This window comes from Trachemys scripta, chromosome 9 (assembly GCF_013100865.1).
Source record: "Trachemys scripta elegans isolate TJP31775 chromosome 9, CAS_Tse_1.0, whole genome shotgun sequence".
Classification (NCBI taxonomy): Eukaryota; Metazoa; Chordata; order Testudines; family Emydidae; genus Trachemys; species Trachemys scripta.
The window spans coordinates 30,087,076-30,110,374 of NC_048306.1; the positions used below are offsets into that span (position 1 = coordinate 30,087,076).

At 38.4% G+C, this 23,299-nt stretch overlaps 1 protein-coding gene across 6 annotated transcripts in view; it reads left to right on the top strand.

Annotated features, from left to right (window-relative positions):
• The window catches only part of DACH2 (dachshund family transcription factor 2), a 497,031-nt gene extending 480,378 nt beyond the window's left edge, over positions 1–16,653 (top strand). For all 6 annotated transcript variants that reach the window (XM_034781239.1, XM_034781241.1, XM_034781240.1 and 3 more), the window contains 2 exons: positions 843–908; positions 15,800–16,653. In XM_034781239.1, coding sequence (XP_034637130.1) covers positions 843–908; positions 15,800–15,837 — 104 coding nt within the window. In that variant the 3' untranslated portion in view covers positions 15,838–16,653. The remainder of the gene's footprint in view (positions 1–842; positions 909–15,799) is intronic.
• The last annotated feature ends 6,646 nt before the right edge of the window (positions 16,654–23,299 follow it).

Below are 23,299 nucleotides of genomic sequence, written 5' to 3' on the forward strand. Positions count from 1 at the left end.
AGAACATCTCTCCTAACTTGGGAATAAGAACACAATCAGTTTGGTGGGAGTTTCCTTTCAGAGATTTGGAAGTGCTTCACATTTCAAATTATTAAAAATATATAATTTTGCTATGGGACCTAAAGCATTCTTAGAAAAGACTTGGAAAGAAATCTTGTACAATTTCTGCTTGAAGTGTGTGTGTGTGTGTACACATATACACATATATATATATATATACACATATATATATATATATATATATATATATATATATATATATATGTATACACACACAGAGTAGAGGGTTAACACAAGCTTGAGAAAAAACATTTAAATAACTATAACAAATATATACTGCTAGTCTTCTTTAGGGGAATATTTTAAAGACATTATCATAACATACAATTAGGGCAAGGAGGTAACAGTGTACAGTGGCTTCAGATCATACCATTTGACACTCTCAACGGCATTGGCTGCCCTATCTAATATTTTGCTTTGCAAGTATGCTGCTAGGATGGGGCAATTTAGTTTAGTATTTTCCCCATCTGAATTTCCATTTTTTTCATGCGAGAGATGGCACCAGTACTCCAAAAGAGAATTTCACTGACATATTAATAACATATGCTGATTACTATCGTATCACCAAAGAATGTGTGAAGTATGTTAAAAATAATTCACTATAAGACTGGCAATCCTTTTTCACATTTGATAAACAATTTACTACTGGAAATTCTGTGAAATGCCAATGTTTTATGCAGGACTAGTGTAAGTTAAAGATCATCCTGGTTTGCAATAAGTATTTTTCTAAAGCTGCATCAAGGAAGGACAAAGACATTAATCTTAAGTGTCACATTTTTCAGAAGCTGGAATCCCAGACATGGAAATAGAACACAATGGAACTCAACATGACAGTGCAGCAATGCAAGGTGCAGTATACTTCACGCTGTTATTTAAAAATCTATAATTTGTGGTATTCCAGAGAAATGAGATTCAATGCAGCATCAGCTTGATCTAATTTTTCATGCCTGATGACAAATGCAGAAATCGCAAAACAGTCTGTTAGTTCATTTTTTGTTTAATCTAGAAACAGTTTAAAAAACACAGTAAAATTAGATGTGCAGGTATTAAATTAGTTTTAATCCAGTGTAAGCAAATCTCATACTTAACTGCCAAACTAGCACATATGTAGGTTTAATCCAAAAGATGTAATGTCTTGTGATTTTACATGCCTTTTAGAATTGCACATCTTTTGAGATAGTTTTAGTCCCTCTATTTACCCGCATGTCAAAATCACAGGGTTTTGTGTGTGTGTGTGTGTATTATGTACACAAATATACACATACTGTATATATTTAAAATCATCACTAGAAGTGCAAACATAGCTAAGCCCAAATGCCAAAATTATTACAAAGAATAGTGTCTTTACATATTTTATATGTGTACCCAAATGTCTTTACACACACACTGTGTTTTCCCTCTCATGGTATGTCTACACTGTCGCTGGGACCGTTCTTCTGAACCTGGGTAGACAGACATATGCCAGCTCTGCTCAAGCTAGTGTGCTAAAAATAATAGTATGGATGTTGTGGCACTGTCTAGTCACCTGAGCTCAGACAGGCTTCTACACAACATCTACACTGCTGTTCTTAGCATACCAGAGCAGAACTAGATGGTGTCTTTTACCTGAGCTGGGAGGCACACTCCCAGATGCAGTGTAGACATACTCTCAGTTTCTCTCCCCCATCTTCATCAGTCCGTTTCTGAACCCATGGCATATTCTTGACACAAAGGTCATCCCCTGTTGAATTTCAAGTCTCTGTTGCAAAGTAGCAGAATTCTAGAGCTATTCAAATAAAAGGTTACCCAAATAATAGGCAAAACAATGATTTTTTTCCTAGCCTTGTTCTTGGAAATGGTGTAAATATTTTGGGTGACATTTTCTCAGACAAACACATTCTGAGGCAAACATCCAGCATGGAAAATTTCAGCTGAAACAGTTAAAGCTTGGCAAAGGTATAAGCAACCTTTTCTGGGTCTTCTAATCGAAAGTGTCATGCAACCTTAATAATAGCCAGTGCTACCAGTTCTGCCTACAATATTCTTTAAAATGATTTACTTGACATTTTGATTACTAGTTTTGTATTTCGAATGATAATTTCAGTAACCTACTAAATGTGGAAAAATCATAATTACATATAAATGATTATGGTTTTGCAGTAAGTATTGAAATGTGGAAGTTAGATAAAATAATAAGAAATAAATAAATAGTTAGGATCTTCCCACTTAAATTTGGCAAACTAAAAATATACTTAAATCATCTTTACGAAACCCCAAAGCACTGACATCATTGTTGTTCACACAATGGAGGTATGAACCAAAGGTGTGATTGAATCCTATCAGAAAAGGAAGTAAATTTCCATATTTAATTGAAGAAAAAGCAAACATTTTCAAATGGGCGGGGCAAGTACGCTTTGGATCAGGCCCTAAATCAGGGATGGACAAACTACAGCCTGCAGGCAACACCTGGCCCTCAGCTCCTGCTGAGGAGCAGGGTTGGGGGGCTCGCCCCGCTCCACGCGGTTCCCAGGAAGCAGCCAGCATGATTCCCCTCTGGCTCCTACGTAGTACGCACTGCCTTGTCTGCAGGCACTGCCCCCGCAGCTCCCATTGGCCACATTTCCTGGCCAATGGGAGCTGCAGGGGTGGTGCCTACAGATGGCGTGGTGCCTGCAGATGGGGCAGCATGCAGAGTCACCTGGCCACGGCTCCTCATAGGAGCCAGAGGGGGGACATGCTTCCTGGAGCTGCTTGTGCTAAGCACCGCCCTGAGCCCTCACCCACGCCCCTGATCCCCCTCTGAACCCCTTGGTCCCAGCCTAGAGCCCCCTCCTTTACCCCAAATGCCTCATCCCCAGCCCCAACCCAGAGCCCTCTCCTGCACCCTGAACTCATCATTTGTGGCTGCACCCCCACCTGGAGGCCGCACCCCTACCCCCAATTTCATGAGCATTCATAGCCCGCCATACAATTTCCATACCCCGATGTGGCCCTCAGGCCAAAAAGTTTGCTCATCCCTGCCCTAAATGATAGAATTTGAGAATGGGAGGCTGGATGTTCAGGCGCTAGGTTGAACATTCCCCAGTTTGGTGCTCCCCTATAAATATAAAAATGACTGCATAAAATAGGACTCTGTATATTTTAGTTGTAAATCTATCAGAAACTCTTAACTGGGCAAATTATTGTCTTCATCTAATATTGTTCAAGTTAATGTTCTTTTATTATTTAAAATGGGTCCACAAAATTATGTAAAATTCCATTCTTCATAAGCATAGTGGTTAACATTGATGAAGCTAAATGTCCTGCTAGAATTATTTTGGAATTTTGCAAATGCTAGAGTCCAAGAATCTTTTTGTATGTTGGTGCACACAATGTCTAGTATTAACAACACCACAGAATCACAATTTCAGCTCTAACAGAAGGTTAGGTCCAAGCACAAAAAAGGTTTTCTTTCCGTCATGCAGCGAAATAAGAGTAGAAATATTATCAGAATTCATCTTAAACATAGTTTATCACCAGTAACAAATGACTGCCATGGAGCCTTTCCAGACAATTCTGTTCATACTTAAAAGTGCTGTGAGCTTAGATAGTACTCTTACAAACCCACAATGAGCTTGTAAAATGGCTATTACGAAGCCCTCTCTAGCTAATACAGTATTAAGGTTTGTTTTGGCTTTCACTGCAATTCTGCTATGTAACTCTGTGTCCCATATCCTTTTACTCTATGTTGATATTGTATTATCTTTTTCCATTTTCTTTTGATTACACTTTTACAAAACTTGGCAGCTAAAACTGCCCTTTAGTCTTTAACAATTTAAATATATTCTCCATCACCATCTTCATTTGCTTGCTTTGTTTGTGGGGGTAACAATTCATGCATCCCTAATACAAAGCTATTTCCAAAAAATATCTACAGCTCATAGCAAAAATCTTTGGCATCAGTGAGGACTTTTCTTTTTCTGTTGTCAATAGCTCTGTTGGAGAGAAATCTATCATTCACACAGTGCCTTTCCTTTGAAATTCAATTAGTTCCACTGCCAGTATCTCCTTAAGAAGGTTTAAATGAGAATTACAAAAATATTGCATGACCACCTTTCACAGTAATTAAGTCACATCATATTTTATGCTCATTTCTTAAAATGATTTTATTAATGCAAGCTGTTCATGTACTAGGATTCTGATATGCATTATAAATCTTCTCAGTTTAGTTGGTTCCTTTTCTCTATGTTAATTGATCTGAAATTTTGTCCCGATAGTCTGACCCCTATATGTAACTTTCTCAATCATTATACCCACAATCCTCCTAAATGTTTAGTCTATCAGCCTAAATGTATGGCTTAAGCCGGATAAATCTTTTCAGCTGACAAAATAAAAAAATAATAGTCGCTCTTATGGTGATGTCCACTGTATAGTTGAATGGTGAAGGAAAGGGCGATGCATGCACACAAATACCATTCCATTCCTCTTTCCATAACTTACTTGTGGGCCAGAAAGATAGCACGTCAACCTTTTTATCAACCAATCTCCGTTTCACATAAAATAAACATACTGGGTGTCATTAAGTGCACCTTCAGATCAATGATTTTTGCAAATGACATTCAAGTACCATTTGAGTAGTGCATTTTTGCTGATAAAAGCAAATTAAATTAGCACAACTACAAGTGTGCTGATAAAAACTAAAACTGAACAGCAGCACCATTAGCTAACAAAGTAATATTTTCTCTTTACTGCTTTCTGCCATTTAGTTATTATCCTATTGGAAATCTAATTATAATCCTTTTACTCCCTAGTCAAACTTCACAGTTTTTGCAAGCTTAGCACTGACAAGTGATTTCATTACATTTGATTGCCCGCACCCAGATTGACTTAACTTCACTCAGAGACCTAAAAGCCCTCTCAGTTTCTCAGATTCCCTGTTTGCACATTACAGCAACAGCTCCTTTAATTAATTAGCATGAACAGCAGTAACATGAACTGCTGAACAGAAAATAACATGATTTTATGATCGCAGGGAGACTTCTCCTTTTGCATGTTTATACCTTAGTTAACTTTTGTATGACTGTATTTCATTGTTGGGGGATATTGATACAATCATCAAAGCACATTATCTTAGCTTTTTATAAACAGATTAATACCAGGTGAACCAACATAAAAAGTATGAAGGCCCTAAATTTAAGTAAGCAGATGACAGTATTGGGGAACTGACCTTTCTGTAATTTAAAAAAATATATTGAGAAATACACCATAAAGTACAAGGGCAAGGTGACACAATGCTACTGTAATTTTTGTTTTTGAAAAAGCCAGGAATATATTTAACAGGAGGACTGTCAATAAACATCAATAATTTCTTGCTTCTTTATACATTTTGCAAAGATAAAGGCCTATTTAACTTTAGAATTTATTTTGCCGTATATTATTTATTAATAAATCTGCTGGAACCCAACAGTTATTTTTTTAGTATCCCAATATGTGAAAGACAATTGTAAAATCAAGCCTCTGTGACAAACAGAAACCAGCCCAGTTTAAAAAAAAAAATCAGTTTAGTCCACCACTTTGTCACTGTACTGAATTCTGCCTCAAGGTGCATCCTACACTCCCACTGAAACCAGTTGCATTCAGTGGTGGTTGATGATACTCAGCATCTCATAAGAGAGAAGTTCAATGCCTTGCGGGACTGAGTCCCACAGTCCTACTCCCACTGAAGTCAATGCCAGAGCTTCAGTAAGAACAGGCCAAGCCCTGTGAAAGTGTGTTGGGGGGTGGGGGGGTGGGAATGAGGGAATCAGATCCGGCACTTTGAGACTGGCACCTTGACTCTCATTTAATAGAGCCCTAATATTTCTACTACTGCCCAGCAGGCTCTCAAATATCTTCCGTCTCCTGCCCAAGCCTCATTTTATCTATTCTATATGTATCCTCCTTTGTCTCATTCATGCCTGTTCCCATAAAGCAGTCTTTTCACTCTGGTTGCATTGGTCGTTTCTGCAGGGTTCCTTAAACTGTGAGTAGAGTTAAAAAAAATTAGTGTGTCTGTCATTTCCTTCATGTTCAACGGAACTTTTTGTTTTGTGAGACCCCTACATAGTGGTAGCTTCCCCAGGCAGACACATGATACCCCTCTGTTCTGCTAAATTAGTCCAAGCACCTCCCCCCACGCCAAGAACTCCTTTTAGACAGTCAGTGGATCCACTGGTGTTTTCAGCCCTGGTTTTCAGGTATTTTCAGCCCTGAGTAAGGATTCCAGTGGTTAATTTGTACTACTTAATTTTGTAATGTTACAAGAATAATTTTTCTGAAAAAAATACTGTAATGGTTCAATTATTAAAGTGTCAGATGATCTCTTCCATGTATTGTAACAAAAGCATCAGAAACTAAGCCTACACTTGATATAAGGATAGCAAAAGTTATATGCATCTCATGTGACTTCTGAACCAAAGCAGCTTGTTTGCTAGTCACCAGCTAGGAGCTTACAATTCTCATACATTATTAAAGAGTTCTTTTGAGTAAAATATAATTCAGTTTTTTTAAAATAACTATACCACTACTCTTAACCTGCATGTTAATTGGACATTTCATATGGAACATTTTTTGGGTGCAGGTGAAAGAGAGAGTTGGTTTTGTTTTATTTTGTTTTTTACTTTATGGAGAACTGGGGAAAGAAAATGATTTTTTTCAGCAGAAAAGCTTCCCCGTCCACAATATTCTATGTTCTATTCATCTTCAGTTCTTAGGAAGGAGATGTGAACATTTTAATCAGAGAAGAAGCTTCAGTAGAAGCTTGAATCTTACCTCAGTGCTAACTACAACTCTGTCTTGCTGTGTGTTCAAATCTAACACCTGTATATCTTGTATTCAATGTATGGTAGACTTGCCCTTGACTTCTTTAACTCATTTAAAAAAATTGCATTTTAGGTACATGTTGCCAGCCCTCTCCACAAGGATGTGCAAACCACAACAGGGGTGGGGTTAGGGAAACAGAAAAGGGACATGTCCTATGATAAGCAAAATTCATGAAAAATCCAGCAGAGAAAAGTGTTTGATGGGAAGATGATTCTGTGCTTGTTTGCCTCCCTCATTTTTCTTAAAGGACCACTGTCAAGAACAGTAGGCTGAAAATGTCAGACTTTGCACACTTGTTTGGGGGTGGGGGAAGGAGAAGGACCAGAATAAATGGGCTTGCAGAAAAAAGAGGGATAAATTAAGTATGAAATGTGAATATATATGGAAATGGTAACTACTGCCTGTAGATTTTGTTCTGTTTTAATATAAATTAAGGCTTCAAGATTATGTTGTGGAAAAAAGAGAGATACACATACCTTGAAATGACCACTCTGTTAGGAAAGAAAACATAATCCTACAGGAAAATTACAATAATTAATATAGGATTTGGCTCACATAGAAACTGTGAGATCTTTACTTATGTTATACATTGCAGGAGGTGTGGGGAAGCTTTCTAAAGGTCTTGCTTATTAAGCGAGTCATGCATTTCACTGTAGGTTGTAAAACAGTATAACATGCACAGGGGGCTCATAAGCATTTTTCAGTGTTACAGAATATCATTTATGCACTTTTTATATTGTCAATATTACCCCTAGAGAATGAGATTAAGCTTTAAACTACTGTAACTCTACAGATTTGTTCACCTTTGTATAATTTCATTTTTTAATAGAATGAAGCCCACATAAATGAATATTTGATTAAGGGATAAACCTAATAAAAGAATACATTTATTGAACACAGATTTATTCAAATCTTGACTATATAATACCATAAAATGCTATAAAAGGGTATGTGGGTTGTAGTTGGCTACGGGGAAGAGATACTGAATATTCTGCGGTACTATGAATTTTTGTCCATGTTTCATTGCCTTTCTCCCACAAATTGCATCAAGGATGCTTTTAAAACTTTAACTTCTTGTAGGTGGGGGTTGTGTGGAATTAGAGAATGCCATACAGTGACGTTTAATAGCACAAATAGTAATACAGAATTGTTTCTGATGTCTGATAAGTGCTCTTGAAACAAGAAATATTTAAATTACTCATTATCTGTATATTGCCAAACAGAACCTTGTAGACACGGGATGGCCATAATATGCCAGAGCCTCCATATTCAGATTCACATTTACAAGCACTAAGCTTCACCAAAGTCATTAAGGGAATGCCAGTTCTGAATGAAGTGTTGGTATTTGAATATAAACTCCACATACCGACTGGTGGTATACTTGCAAATATGCTAGAACAGGGATTCTCAACCTTGTGTGGTAAATAGAGCTGTAATGTGTAAAAACAAAAACAAAAAAACCTGACAGCCCCAGATCTAGAAGAATGACTGGGAATGAGGAGGTCTAATTCTAGTCCTCACTGTTTGTTTTTAAGAGCACACTGTGCGAATGCTACTTAATTTTGCCTCAGAATACTCCTATGAAGTGAAGTAATGGCTTTGCTTCCATTTAACAGATTGGAAAACTGAAGCTTAGAGAATTTAGTGCCAAAATTTAAATAGCAAGCCAGTTTCAGCATTAAAATCCAGACCACTAGACAATATTGCCCTCAATGCAAGTTACGTAATCACTGCCAACCCTCAAATTTTAACTATTTATAATAGAGTTATTAACTTTTACCAAGAATAAAATCAAGAAATATACTGCATTTAAGATGTCCACAGAACTAGGCCTCAACAGAAGTGCTTTAGGTTAGGTAGAACACCTTAAACCAGTGAAGTGGAATTAGTCTCAACACTGAGCAGCAGTTGCTGCTACAGCTTCCCTAAAAGATGTCCTGAAAAAAGCAGGTTTTCCAGTTAAATGTGTCCAGCTTAAGCAAAGTGTATATTTAGCACTTTGCCTAGTGCCTTTTGTCACAGAATCTCTCAGGGTGAAATTCAACACTGTGCAAAGGGCCAATACAAGGCCCAGGTTTCACTTAAGCGCCACTGAAACCACACACTAACATTTATGTGGAACTTAAAGAGTGCATAGCCCCTGTACTAGCCCTTTGCATAGGGTGAATTTCACCTAGCATGCACTGCAGAGGAGCGCAAATTAGTACAGCTAGGTAATTACATACTGACTAATAACACTGCTCTACAGCCAAAATGCTTCTGAAATAAATGTAGTCAAACATTACTAATTCTGGGTCACTGAGAACGAAAATGATGCTTAAAATTGTTGATTGGCTCTAGTTTTCAAGGTATGCTATTGGGTCAGTATATACAACCCTTGACTTGGGAATGGCGGAGGATAAGTGAGTTATAAAGGGAAGGGATCTCAATTTAAACCAGAAATGACTAAAATACATCTTTGACTGGATCTATGAATAAATCTATGACTGGGTTTGGACAGTACTTGCTTTTTAGGCAAAACAATGAATGATGCAATTTGAAGCTGGTATTGCGTCATACATGATATGAATTGCATCATGTTATTCCTAGAAGTCACGGATGATGCAATCATAACGAAGCTTACATCACTCTGCTGAACAAATTGCCCTATATCAGCTCTAGAAATCATACAGTGTCGTGCTCTCTTATTTGTCAGTGTTTGATTTTGCAAAGGGACACATTTCTGTTTAGCCAAAGTGAGCAGAGATGCCTCATACTTGTGTGAACAGTGCAGATAACTTCTGCTATGTTTGTGGTGAAGTGACTTTTGCATCACAAAAGCGCAGTATAACCACTATGGTTAAGAAAGCCTATCACCTTTATTTTGGCTGCAAAATTGGAGATCAGGACAAGAGGTGGGCCCGACACATATGCTGCAACACTTGTGCAACAAATCTTCGCCAGTGGTTGAACAGGAAAAGGAAATCAATGCCTTTTGCAGTGCCAATGATTTGGAGAGAGCCAACAGATCAGACCAGCAATTGTTACTTCTGCATGGTGCCTCCAGTTGGGAAAGGTGTGTCAAAGAAGAAAAAGTGGACTGGGCATTATCCAAACATTCCATCAGCTATATGCCCAGTACCCCACGGAGAAAGACTGCTGGTTCTTGATGCACCAGAATCATTCTCACTTGAGTCAGACGCGGAAGAGGATGAAACTTCTGATCCTGAACCATCAATGTCACAGGACCCACATTTTCTCCCATCCTCCTCCTCTGAACCACACCTCCTAACACAAGGTGAACTGAATGACCTTGTCAGGGATTTGGAACTACCCAAGAGTAAGGCAGAGCTCTTGGGCTCCAGACTACAGCAGTGGAATCTCCTGGCAGGTGATGTTAGGGTTTCCATGTTCCATGATCGTCAAAAGGATCTTGTCCCATTCTTCTTCATGGAAGGTGATCTTGTAGCCTGCAACAACATCGATGGTGCGATGGCAGCCCTCAACATCGTTCACGATCCAGATGAGTGGAGACTGTTCATTGAGTCATCGAAGACGAGTCTTAAAGCTGTTTTACTGCATAATGGCAATGTTTTGCCATCAATTCCAGTTGGTCATGCAGTCCATATGAAGGAAACCTATGACAACATGAAACAACTTTTGAGGTGCATAAACTATGACCAACATCAGTGGCAGCTTTGTGGCCATTTGAAGGTTGTTGCTCTCTTGCTTGGTCTGCAGACTGGATACACAAAGTACTGCTGTTTTCTCTGCGAATGGGATAGTTGTGGAAGAGATTCCCACTACATCAAGAAAGATTGGCCACTCCGAGAGTCATTGGAGCCTGGGAGGAAAAGTGTTCAGCATCCACCTTGTTGAATCAAGGAAGATTTTGTTACCACCCTTACACATCAAGCTGGGTCTGATGAAGAACTTTGTCAAGGCCATTGACAAAACACAAGCAGCTTTCAAGTACCTCCGTGGAAAATTTCCAAGGTTAATTGAAGCTAAGATAAAGGAAGGTGTCTTTGTTGGTCCTCAGATTCGTGAACTTCTTCAAGATGATGCATTTGACCATGCACTGCGTGGCAAGGAAAAGACGGCATGAAAAGCCTTCCAGTTAGTGGCAATAAATTTTCTCAGAAACAACAAGGCAGACAACTACAGGTTGTTGGTGGAAAACCTCCTCAAGGCATACAAAAGCCTTGGTTGCAACATGTCACTAAAGATACATTTTTTGCACTCTCATCTAGATTTTTTTCCACCGAACTGCGGAGCAGTGAGCGACGAGCACGGCGAGCGATTTCACCAGGACATTGCAACAATGGAGAAACGCTATCAGGGCAAATGGAGCCCATCAATGCTTGCAGACTATTGCTGGACAGTGACAAGAGATGCTCCATTTAATGAATACAAGAGACAAGCCAAGAAGCACCGAGTAGACACTGAATAGGACTAAACTATGTACATAATAATTTTTTGCCTTTTTGTTTCATAATAAATTTTATTTATATTTATTTTTAAAATGTTACATAAACAGGACAGGTGAAATATTATCATGTAAAGCGACCATAAACACATTAAAAGACCTAGGTTTACAATTTATTATTAAAAACTCTACTATCTACACAATATACATAGACATAAAATGTAGAAACTTAAATATCTTAGAAACAGTAGCCAATCAATTGTTTTAATTGCCATATTTGAATTCAGCACATCAAAATACATAATAATTAGCACATTTTATCTCTGAAGCAGACGACTTCTCAAAAATTGTAGACCAGTGTAATTTGGAGTGCTTTTACACACAGCCTCTCCCGTTCCCTATGTGAGGAGAACTAGCTGAACTGTTCACAGCAAAATGTTTTTCTTCCAAGTGTACCTATTTTTCAAATTTACAACAGTTGCAAAATTGGAGCTAGTTTAAGAAATTTTAAAACACAATTCTATTCTTTTTCCTATTGAGATGGCTATATAAAAATTGTAGCCATTTTTAAACCAAATTTTCCTAACTGGGTTGGTTTAGTGCGTCGTTGTTCCAGTTACTGACTAGCTGACCAAAAGACATTTCAGTCCATTTTGTATAAGTCACTGTTGAATGGCTTGTGAAACTTTAAAAAAACAGCCACAAAAATCTCTTTGAAATGCTTGTGTATTTGTAAAAGTATACGAATCCTTGGATACCCTTCAGCCTGTCTCATGTCACAACAAAGGCTTTCTGTTTAATTTGTTTATAGTGAGAAGAAGGAACTCTTTCATGACATCTTTCATGTCCTCTCCCCCTCAACAAAGTAACTTTTGCCCTGAGGCAGTGTCTCAGACTGGATTACTATCCTTTTGCCACATAAAAATTTAAAACATTAAAAAAAAAAAAAAAAAAAAGTCAAAAACCAAAAGAAAACATTTTGGTTCAGGTCAAATAAAATGTTTTGTTTGACCTGAAACTAGTGAAATTAAAATAAAATTAAACATTTTATTCTCAGGTTCATCCAAAATGCATTATTATTTTTATTTTTTTGGAATTCCGTGTTAACTGAAAAGCCAGTATTCAACCAGCTCTCCATATAAACCCAACCCCGTGAATGTGCTCTCTGAATGCTATGTGCACTTGCGGACAGATAAACAAAAGGTATTCAGGGGCCTAAAGCTGCAGATCAGTGTCTCTTGGGATTTTTCAAGAGTGTCTAAGAACAGGTCTTACTGGAATAGGAATACTGGTACACTATACCCGCAAAGTACTCCCAGTGTGGATGTAACGATATCAGCAAACCATCCACCATGAGACAAACACACTAGACTGGAAAAAGCAGAGTTTTGTCAGTATAATTGCAACTACACTAGGGCCTTCCACTGGCACAGGTATCACATGTCTTCAGTCTTACCCTGACTGACATACAGATGGCTGTAGAGTAGCCCTACACTAAAGTGAGTTAGGTGTCTAACTCAAATGAAAGTCAATGAGCCTTAGGCACCAAATTCCTAGTGGAATTTACAAAAGTGCATATTTGCATCTTTAGGCACCTACATTCCTTTGAAAATCTTGCTTTTGGGGACTATGAAGGAAGCCACCTGCTTACAGATTACAGAGCTTTTGTGTTACTGAATCAGGTCTCCCACATATACACTATGAGCTAAGCCTTTGGGACTTAACTAGGGCCCTTTTGAAGGCATTTCTATGATTTTCAAGGACAATCAATATCTGCTATGTCAATAGGTCCAGATGAGTACCAATCCATTAGTTAAAAGTACAACATTAAAATAAGAGACATAATCTACAGCCTGCTGTGTGAGGAACTCTTGTGAATCTGCTTTTAAAAAAGCCACAGATGTGTATGTCGTCTGACTCACTCCCCAAACTTTCTCCTATAAATCATAAGACACTAAATGTTATCAGCAAAAACAACGAGGAGTCCTTGTGGCACCTTAGAGAATAACAAATTTATTTGAGCATAAGCTTTCGTGGGCTAAAACACACTTCATCAGATGCATGGCGTGAAAAATACAGTAAGCAATGTATATATTACAGCACATGAAAAGATGAGAATTGCCTTACAATTGGGGGGGTCTGTGCTAATAAGGCCACTGACTCACCCACTTGGTAAGGCAACTCCCATCTTTTCATGTGCTGTTTATATATACTGCTTACTGTATTTTTCACTCCATGCATCTGATGAAGTGTGTTTTAGCCACAAAAGCTTATGCCCAAATAAATTTGTTAGTCTTTAAGGTGCCACAAGGACTCCTCTTTTTTTTTTTTTTTTTTGCTGATACAGACTAAAACAGCTATCATTTCTTTAACTCTTGCTGAAGTTCCCTGACTCTCAGACATTCCTTGGGAGATGTTTTTCCCTGTCTCTTCTTGATCTTTATTCTTGTTTACATCCAAAATATATATTAGATCATCTCTGCTTGGAGAGTAGGAGCCCTCTTAAAAACATGAAACATTCAATTACTAATTAGCTGTTTCCCGTTCCTAATGAAGTGAGCATGTCAGATTTGGATTAAAATTCAGCTACTGCTCTCCTCTGTTTATGGTTCCAGATGTTTTTGTTTTATCTAGGAGCTTACTTTGACAGCTACTGCTAAATGATAAATCACTCATATTATAGCTGAAATGCATTTTGAAATTGAAATGTGGCAAACTTTGAGATTGCTCCAAGGATCTGTGTCAGTTAGTGGGTCAATACTGGTTCTTTCCTTATGAGTATTCAGTATTGGCATATGTAAAACAGTAATGGGATACTTGTCAACATTATACAGAATGCTACTCAAGATTATCATTTTGCTACCATCTTCAGAATCAGAACTAGTAGGTTTAGCTGTATGAATTGTTGATTCAGTGTTTATTGGATAGGAATATGGATTCATATTACTTTGGCTTTCTGAGGGTATTTTAACATTTATTTGTCTTTGGGCTTAAAGCTGCTGAATCTGAAGATCACACATGATAGGCTCTGTACCCAAGCAAATTTTTTATGATGTGTGTGGGTGGATTTCTGTTTATCTCTTCAAATAAAGACAATAATTAAATGACGTGTGTGTGTGGGGGGGGGTGTTCTGAGTGAAACACCATTTTTCTAAGGAACACATATTGATTTACATGTTGATTTTCAGTGTAGTTTTATTCTTCAATAGCACTGCTTTGCAGAAGGCTTTGTTGGGTCTGTAATAGCCACATTTTACTCTGCACAATATAAACTACATTAATTTCTGTGGTACTCTGAACACTGCATTAAGTACGTCATGGTTCTACCCTCTGAAACAGAAGTTAATTTTTTTTAAAGGTTGTGGCGGGAGGAAAAACTGTCATTTAAGTTTTAAGGATTTTATAAATAAGGGAACAATGGCTTTTCTCTTCTTTGCCATAACCATATTTGGTCTCACTAGAAGCATACCAGGTTCTACAATGTGTCTGATTTCAATGGATTTACAAAGCAGCCAGCCTGCTGTAGTGCAGAGATAAGAATCTGTCCCATCAGTGTGAGGTACAAAGAGGGGGTAAGTCAGTCAGGATTTGGAGGGGAAGAGGAACATTGTTCTCAATACTCCATTTTTTTAAAATGTGTAGGACCAAAATCTGCCTTGCAGATCCCTTGCAATGCTGTCAGACTGTCAGTGTGGAATTTGGCCATGGAGTGGACTTTTAAGTTCAGAACTAAAACTATTGCCCCTTTGGTTTAAAAATTGTCCTATGGGGGGTAAAAATTAGAGATATGATTAAATCCAACTTTTGGGGATTTGTCAAGTCATTGATAGCGGCTACCAGTTTTCAGGGGATGCACAATCCAAACCCAGATACTCACAGCTGCCATGAAGAGGGAGTTACACTGTGGGGGGAGAAGGGATCATGACTCGAGGATCAGGGCTGGGTTTGACTGAAAGGGGTCATAAGTGGAATTTAGCAAGTGAGGATATACTGGGGATGGGGTGAGTCTGGGGCTGTGATGGGCTTATAGGAGGGAGCTGGTTTCAGACTAAAGGATGGAAAGGATGGCAGATGTCAGATGGGGCAGCAGATGGCAATAGGAGCTGAGGTGATACATGGCAGTGGATATTTTAAATATTTAATGTCCAGCCTCTACTATGTTTGTTTATAATGAGAGATAGCTGGGATTACAAGCATTTGTAAACCAATTTGAAAGTCTACAACTCATACCATATATAGGAGGATAGTCAATGAACCAAATAGGTGGATCTGCTTGGATACTAAGCTTATTTCCAACTGTGACATACATAAGAGTCTATATCTCTAGTTACTTATAAGACCCCAATCACCAAAGTACATGGGCACCTGTTTTCCAGAGGTAAAAGACACTCACTTGAACCAAGAGCTGTCACTTACACATCAGATAATTTAAACTGCATGGTTAAAGAACCCTAAATGTTTCATTTATAAAATATATAAATCACTATGTAACCAACTTTTTATTTTTTTCAGAAAACAGAACATACGTCAAACCTACTATTATGTACTGAAGGAAGCTATTGTTGAAAAATATATAATGATCACTATTTGAAGACTATATAGTACATGAAAGACATCCCTTCCAACCTTTGATGCCTTCAGTACTGTGTGAAGGATTTGTAGCATGAAACTTGAAGGACAATTTCAAGCAATTTACTGTTGCTGCATCGAAAACTGCCGTATTGTCATTAAGATATACTGAGACTTTTTACAAGCTTACCATACCAAACCAAGCCTGTTGCAACTGATCATTTTTAGGTCCCAGAAGATAGAAAGAAGTTGTAGTATTTTTAAGCACATAAAGGAATTATTCCCCAAAAGAACTAACTTTTTTTTTAAAGGAGGTAGTGATTACTGTATAGCAATGGCACAATGATTTTATTAAGCCGCAAATGTCCTCACTGGCTGTATATCATACAAGTCCAGTTTATCACTGAAACTGTTCAGCATAGAGCTGTTTCAATTGTGTTTATAAATTAAGCTTTGTTTACTGAAGCTGATACTCAATATATTACGTTTTAAAGAAAAATGTGTGTACATTTTTTAAAACAATGATGTAAAAATTGTCCTTTCATTAGATGACCAATTCAAGAGTGTGAGCTAAACCCCAATAGCTGACATAATATGAGGATTATAATTGATGCTTTTTTATGCTCAGTTCAGCTTGGCTTTTGGTCTTTTAAGATAAAAAAATGAATATGCAGTAGAGTGTTAGATAATGGAAACTTTTAAGTATGGTTTCTCTGTTGTACCATATTAAGTTAAAGTACACATTCTTTGTTAAAATGTTCTTGCTAAGAATACAGTATTAAAAACTTTTTGTTTGACTTTGGAAATCTTTTTTTGGTTTTTTGGACATGGATTCCCACAGTTTTTATGTTATTTCAAAACTGATATTTTGCACGGATACATATTTTGATAGATTAATTAATAAAGAGGGGGGTTGGTATCAGACATCTTTCTTAATTATTATATGTCACAGATTCCACACCTATTTGAAAACTTACCAGAGTCATTCCTTTGCTCAAACAGGTAATTGAAAGATGCATTGGTTAGGTGGAACCAATCAGTTTAGTTTCTACTCCCTCATTCACAGATGTTTTATGCAATTATTAGATAAATATCAACTGTATAAGATTTTTCAAAGGAACAAGATAAGCATTAGCTATGAATAATTTATTGGTTGCATTCTGCACTACCAACGTGGGAAGCCTCAATTTCTATGTTCAGTCTGGTCTTTGCTCCCATGTTGAAAGAACTGTGGAGGCAAGATGCCGCTCAGCCTTTGCTATGCAGAGAGATTCCCCTGCTGCTAGTAATTTAACAGAAGCCCCTTCAGCTGATTATGTAATAGTTTTGATGGATTTTGAATGGAATTCCACTGAAGATTCTGGCCCCAATCCTCAGCTGATGAAAATCAGCATAGCTCCATGGACATCAGTGCAACTAAACTGATTTATGGCAGCTCAGGATTTGGGCCTCTGACCCTAATTCATCACTGGCACGGCAGGCATAAGTCTACTGAGTTACACCAGTGGTGAATTTGCCCGCTGATCAAAATCTATGTCGCCATTTCTTTGCCCTGGTCCTTGTTCGGGAGTATTAAAATAGGTGAGCTGTGATTCTTTATCATGAACATGAAGAATTGCAACTACTCCACAGAACATGGAGTGAAAAACTAAAAATAAAGTACAAAATGCTGTGCATCCCAATTGCCAGAAAAGAATAAAATAAGGAACAAAGTGCATACAATATACATTTCTCACTTAGTTCGACTGATTAAATGTCAGATCCCACTTCCTTCACGTGAGTTCATTCACACTACTACTCTTACACACATGCATGCGCATGCCCACACACACAATTAAATGGGACTAGTATGAAAGCAGGGTATGATTAGAAACAGATCATTTCAGAAAAGCAAAGCAGCTTCCTCTTCCTTAAATATAGGCATGATAACATAGTTCTGGTGTGGGGGCCAAATGCAAGGCGGAGTGTCTTCTAGTAGAGTGAAGTCAGCTGTTATAAGTGAGGGCTGAATTTGGACCTCTGTATATGAATATGAATTTAACAAGTCAAAATTAGCAAGTCAGGAGCATATAAAATTGAAGTTAAAAGTCCCTTAAATTGTTTTAAACTGTAGATATTTCATATATTTTATGGAAGTAATATCTGCTCTGCATCCAAAGATGATTAAAGGGCTTTCAGTTGTGTTAACTGTACAAAAAGTGATGGTACCGCAGGTGCCCAGTATTTCAGCACATGTAAACTAGGAAATAACTGCAGTCTCTCTCATACTGACATATGTAATTCTTGGAAAATGTTGGCAATCACTGTATTGGTTCTCATGTACCCTAATATGCCTGAATAATCGTATGACGTGATCCTTTTAATGTGCTGAAAAAAATTAAACTGGCAATGTTAAATGTCTCAACTGTATGTTTTAGAAATGTCAGAATGTAGAACTTAAATTTTGGTTAATTTTATCTTTGTAGGATAATTTTTTTAATATGAGGATAAACTTCTGCAAACTTTGTCTCTGAACTACGTAATAAATATAAGCAGAAAAAACAGGACATGCCATAATTTAAACGTTCCAAATATTCTTTTTTATATTATTGCTTTGCTTGCGCTAAAACAAAGTCAGAACACTTAAATTCCAGTATCTGCAACAAACATATTTCCATATGATTAAACAAAATGCATTTAACTACATCAAAAGCAAGGGCACACCGAGTTAAGACTACTACTGCACCCTTAATTAAAGCTCATTGTGCACATTGTGCCTATGGTTAGCTATTTACAATTAGATGGTAGTATTGTATTACAAGTGATCCTCAAAATTATGCCAGTACAAATCCATGTTAGTGACTGAGATAGTTTCCTTGTTCTGTGCAATGCTGGCAATTTGAAAATTCACAAAGGTCTAGGATCACGCTACAATGCCAGAGTCAGGCTGGATTCGCTAGTAAATGTAGGGTTTTTTGACAGCCTAAAGTTCTTTTCAGGCTAGATTCTACTTTCATTAACTTCTTTGGGATAAGGATCAGGGCCCTAGTTCTAAAAATGATTTTAAAAAGAGGAATACAGTTTTTAAAGTGTCTATAGTGAATTGTTATTAATTAAAACTGCTTTGGAAAATTAAAAAAAAATCTGGAAATGTTTAGCAACTATCGGTACAAGATTATTAAGACTGGAAGATAAAAAGGAAAACTACTCACCATTAATTGTTTTTGTCATAGACTCTTCCTGCTGTCCTGCAACAGAAAGAGTTGGGACAGTTGGTAAATATAGCTACTTTTTAATCCAGTCAAGATGTTTTGCAATAAGCAGAAACAATTGTTCATACCTCTTCTAGTGGTCATCTAGTGAAGGGCTTCTGTACAGGAATAGGTCAAAGTTCTGCTTCTAATCAGGCAATCTGCAACCTTTGTGAAGAGATACTCAGCTATGAAACAGCTCCTTTCTATTTCCTGGCACTTAATTTTAGGCAGGAAGGTTAAACAGAGTCTAAGCTTGGTTCACCAAAGAATCCTGGGTGGCAAAGACACCAAGGAGCCAACAATACCATCCCTACTCTTTCTGATTTCCTTGTCATCAGCAGGAGAAGGGACAGTGAGAGAAGCAGCATCTTCTGTACACAGGGCTTTGCCTTTAACAGGAGAATAAGGTGTAGAATGGGATATTCCATCTCTTCTGATCTCTCCCTTTGCTCTTGGATACCGAAGATGAATCTGCTTTCTTGGTTCTTTCCATCTCCTCTGTCTGCCTCTTGACTGGTGTAAAAGAGAGGGAAATAAGAGAATTAGAAAGCAGAGTGGAGGAAGTTGATAGAGTGGAGAACTGCAGTGAGGACGCCATACTTCCTGGTCAAGTTGATAAAAAAAATTGAAGAGGGGCAAACTGGGGTTTAGTCAAAGGGATGGGGGGCTCATTCATAATTCTTTTGTCAAAGCTTATTAACAAGTGGAGCCATAGGTCTGCCTCTGATTTTCTCTGTCATAGGATGGGAAAATATTTCTTCCCCTCTCCATCCCCCAGTTTGCAAACTCAGTGCACTGGACAACACTTTGTGTAAAGGTACTTTTACTGTATTCCATGCATAGTCAGTTTCCCTCTGTTGTTTGTATGGGACTTTCACACAACAACAAGAAAAAATATTTAAACACTAAATAAATGTGATTTGAAAACCACCAAAATTGGCAGGAGTAAATGAAACACTTTTCAGTGTAGTTTTTGCATTGAATGGATGCCCTTTTCTTTAGAGTTTGCATAAGGTTAAAATAAAAGTAAAAATAAATAAACTAATAATTGTAATTCCTTTTCAAAAAAATTTTATTTTCCCCTTGATTGTACAATAAATGTTGGAAATTCTAGTAACTTCTCATTTCTAGGACCAAAGAGTTTACCAAAGGTTCCCATTCTCACACACCAATCTTGAATGTCATGTACAGAGCCATCTTTACATATCTTCAGACAAGCCACCAATCTTACCTTTTTTTCCATTTCCAAATCAGTTATGTAGCTGTCCAAATGACGTTAACTGTGGGTACAAATGGATGCAAGTACAAACTTACACCCTCAATTACTTCACCTTTAGTTCATGGGTACAAAAGCAGAGGCCAGCTTTTGGAAATCTCCCCAAATGATGTTTACAGAACTGAAAGAATTTTCAATGAGGGGTGTTCAGAAGCTTGTGGGCCCCTTTTATACACAGCAAATATGCAAATGCATTCATTTTCTGCAAACGTTCATTTTGGTTGGTAACAAGGGTTTGGTTCGGGGCTGGCCTTACCATGAGGTGAAATGAGGTGGCTGCCTCAGGTGCCAGACTGTGTGGGGGCGCCACTAGGACCCAGAGTGTAGAAAATTGTGTCTGCTGCTGGTGCATATGTATTCTCTCTGCTCTAGATGTACAGAGATGGTGGAGTGCTGTGCTGGAGGAAGGGGGGCACAAGAGACATAACAGGCAGGCAGGAGAAAAAGGTGAGAGGGAATAACAGAAAGCAGCAGGAGCTGCAGGGAGAGAGAGGACGAGGAGCCTCTTATGTACTTCTCTAACACCCCCAGGAGCCTGGACTGATTAACACCAGCTTCTCAGGGAGCTTCCTGTTTCCTGCTGCTTCCCTGAACCCACTTGAGGAGAACAGGCAGTCAACTGAAGTACTAGGAGCCAGTTAGGCTCCTAAAACGCTGCTATCTTCCCACACGCAGGCCCCGTTACCAGCCTGCTTATTTGTCCTCTTCAATTGAGTATTGAGAACTACTATAGCTGGCACAGAACAGCAGTCATGAGTGACAGAAGAAAAGGCCCCTCTGGGGCAGCATTCAGAAAAAGAAAGAAAGCAAAGGAAGCTTTTCGATCTAAGCAGGAAGAAACTCTCCTGAGATACATAGACACAAATGTTCACGGTGAGCCTTCCAGCCCCAGTGAGGATGTGAGTGGTGAGGCAATGCCCGATCTTCCACTTAGAGTGCAGGTGACCTGGCAGCTACTGCAACATCCATAGCCCCATCTCAAATGGATATAACAATGCACATTCCTGAAGAAAAGTGTAGATCAGAGAAGAGTATGGTAGAGGCGCAAGAAACAGCTGCTGCTGAGTTTAGTTCCTTAAGTCTAGATGATCCAGGACTGTGGAACCACTTGAGCAGTAGCCTGAGGGGCTCCTTGTACTGTATGGGCCACAGCAAGTGAAAAACTTCATGTTGCCCAAAGACAATGAAAATAGAAGTTTCCATCCAACACATTACTGGTGTGAAATCCCCAATGGTGACAAAGTGGAGAGGCCATGGCTTATGTACTCAAAACCCCAGAGTGCTGCATACTGTTTTTGTTGCAAACTCTTCCAGTTTAATGTTCCAGCCACATGGGGTTCTACAGGAACAAAGGCCTGGAAAAATCTGGTTAGAAATCTGGCATGCCATGAGAAGGCAGCAAATCACCAGAGAGCATTCCATAGGTGGAAAGAGCTTGAGATGGGACTAAGGTCATCTGGCCACCATAGATGATCAGCATCAAGAGAAGATTGCATCCAAATCTCTTTACTGGCAAAATGTTCTGAAAAGGCTCATTGCCATTGTGAGAATGCTTGCTACCCAAAACCTAGCACTGCGTAGCACTTCAGATCAACTGTATGTGCCAAACAATGGAAACTTCCTTAAAATTGTGGAGCTGATGGCTGAGTTTGATGTTGTACTCCAGGAGCATCTAAGAAGAGTCACCACCCAATAAATGTATACACACCACTACCTTGGAAAAACAATTCAAAATGAGATCATACAGTTACTGACAACAAAAGTCAAACAGACGATTGTGGCAGATCTGAAGTCAGCAAGATATTACTCTTTTATTCTGGACTGCACACCTGACATCAGCCATATGGAACAAATGACTTTAATAGTGCGTTTTGTAACAACAACAGAACTTAGTGAAAATGTTCCTGCAGTGGTGACTGTCAGAGAGCATTTTCTAGAATTTATTGACATTGATGATACTACAGGAGCTGGTATGACAAATGTGCTTCTTAAAAAGCTGGAAGATACAGGAATTGTGATAGCTGACATGAGAGGAAAGAACAGAGGAGTGCAGACACGGATCCCAGAGTTAAACACTCGAGCTTTTTTTGTCCCATGCAGTTCTCATTCATTGAACTTGGTGGTCAGTGATGCAGCATCAACTTCTAGTGAGGCTGCTGAATTTTTTTATGTAATTCAAAGCATCTGTGTATTTTTCTCTGTATCAACTCATCAATGGCAAATTTTAAAGCAACATCTGGGAACATCCTCTCTGACACTGAAACCACTGAGTGCCACACGATGGGAAAGTCGAGGGGAGGTGATAAAGCCTATCAAACACCAAATTGGGGAGATAGATGATGCCATAGTTGTCATTATGGAGGATAATGCTATGACAGGAACTGTTCATGGGAGAACAGTGGCAGAGGGAAATGGAATCACCAGAAATATACATAGCTTCAAATTTCTGTGTGGCTTAGTGTTGTGGCATGATATACTGTTTGAAATAAATGTTGTAAGCAAGAGACTCCAAGGTGTTGACCTTAATATATCTGGAGCAACTGGACAAAGCAAAGTCATACCGACAGTCTTACCGGTTAGACGAGGGATTTCAAAATATTCTGAAGAGTGCACAGAAGTTGGCAGAGGAACTTCACACTGAAGCTATTTTCCCACTCATTCAAGAATACAAGAGTCACCAAAGAAGACATGTTGATTATGAGGCACGGAATAATCCCATAAGAGACCCCAAACAACAATTCAAAGTTGAATTTTTTAACCAGGTGCTAGACTGTGCAATACAATCAGTTGAAGAATGTTTCATGCAGCTCAAGGAACACAGCAGTATATTTGGGATGTTGTATGATATTCCAAAACTCCTCACTATACCTGAAGAAGACCTACACCAGCAAAGCAGGGTACTAGAGACAGTGTTGACACATGATGACATGCACT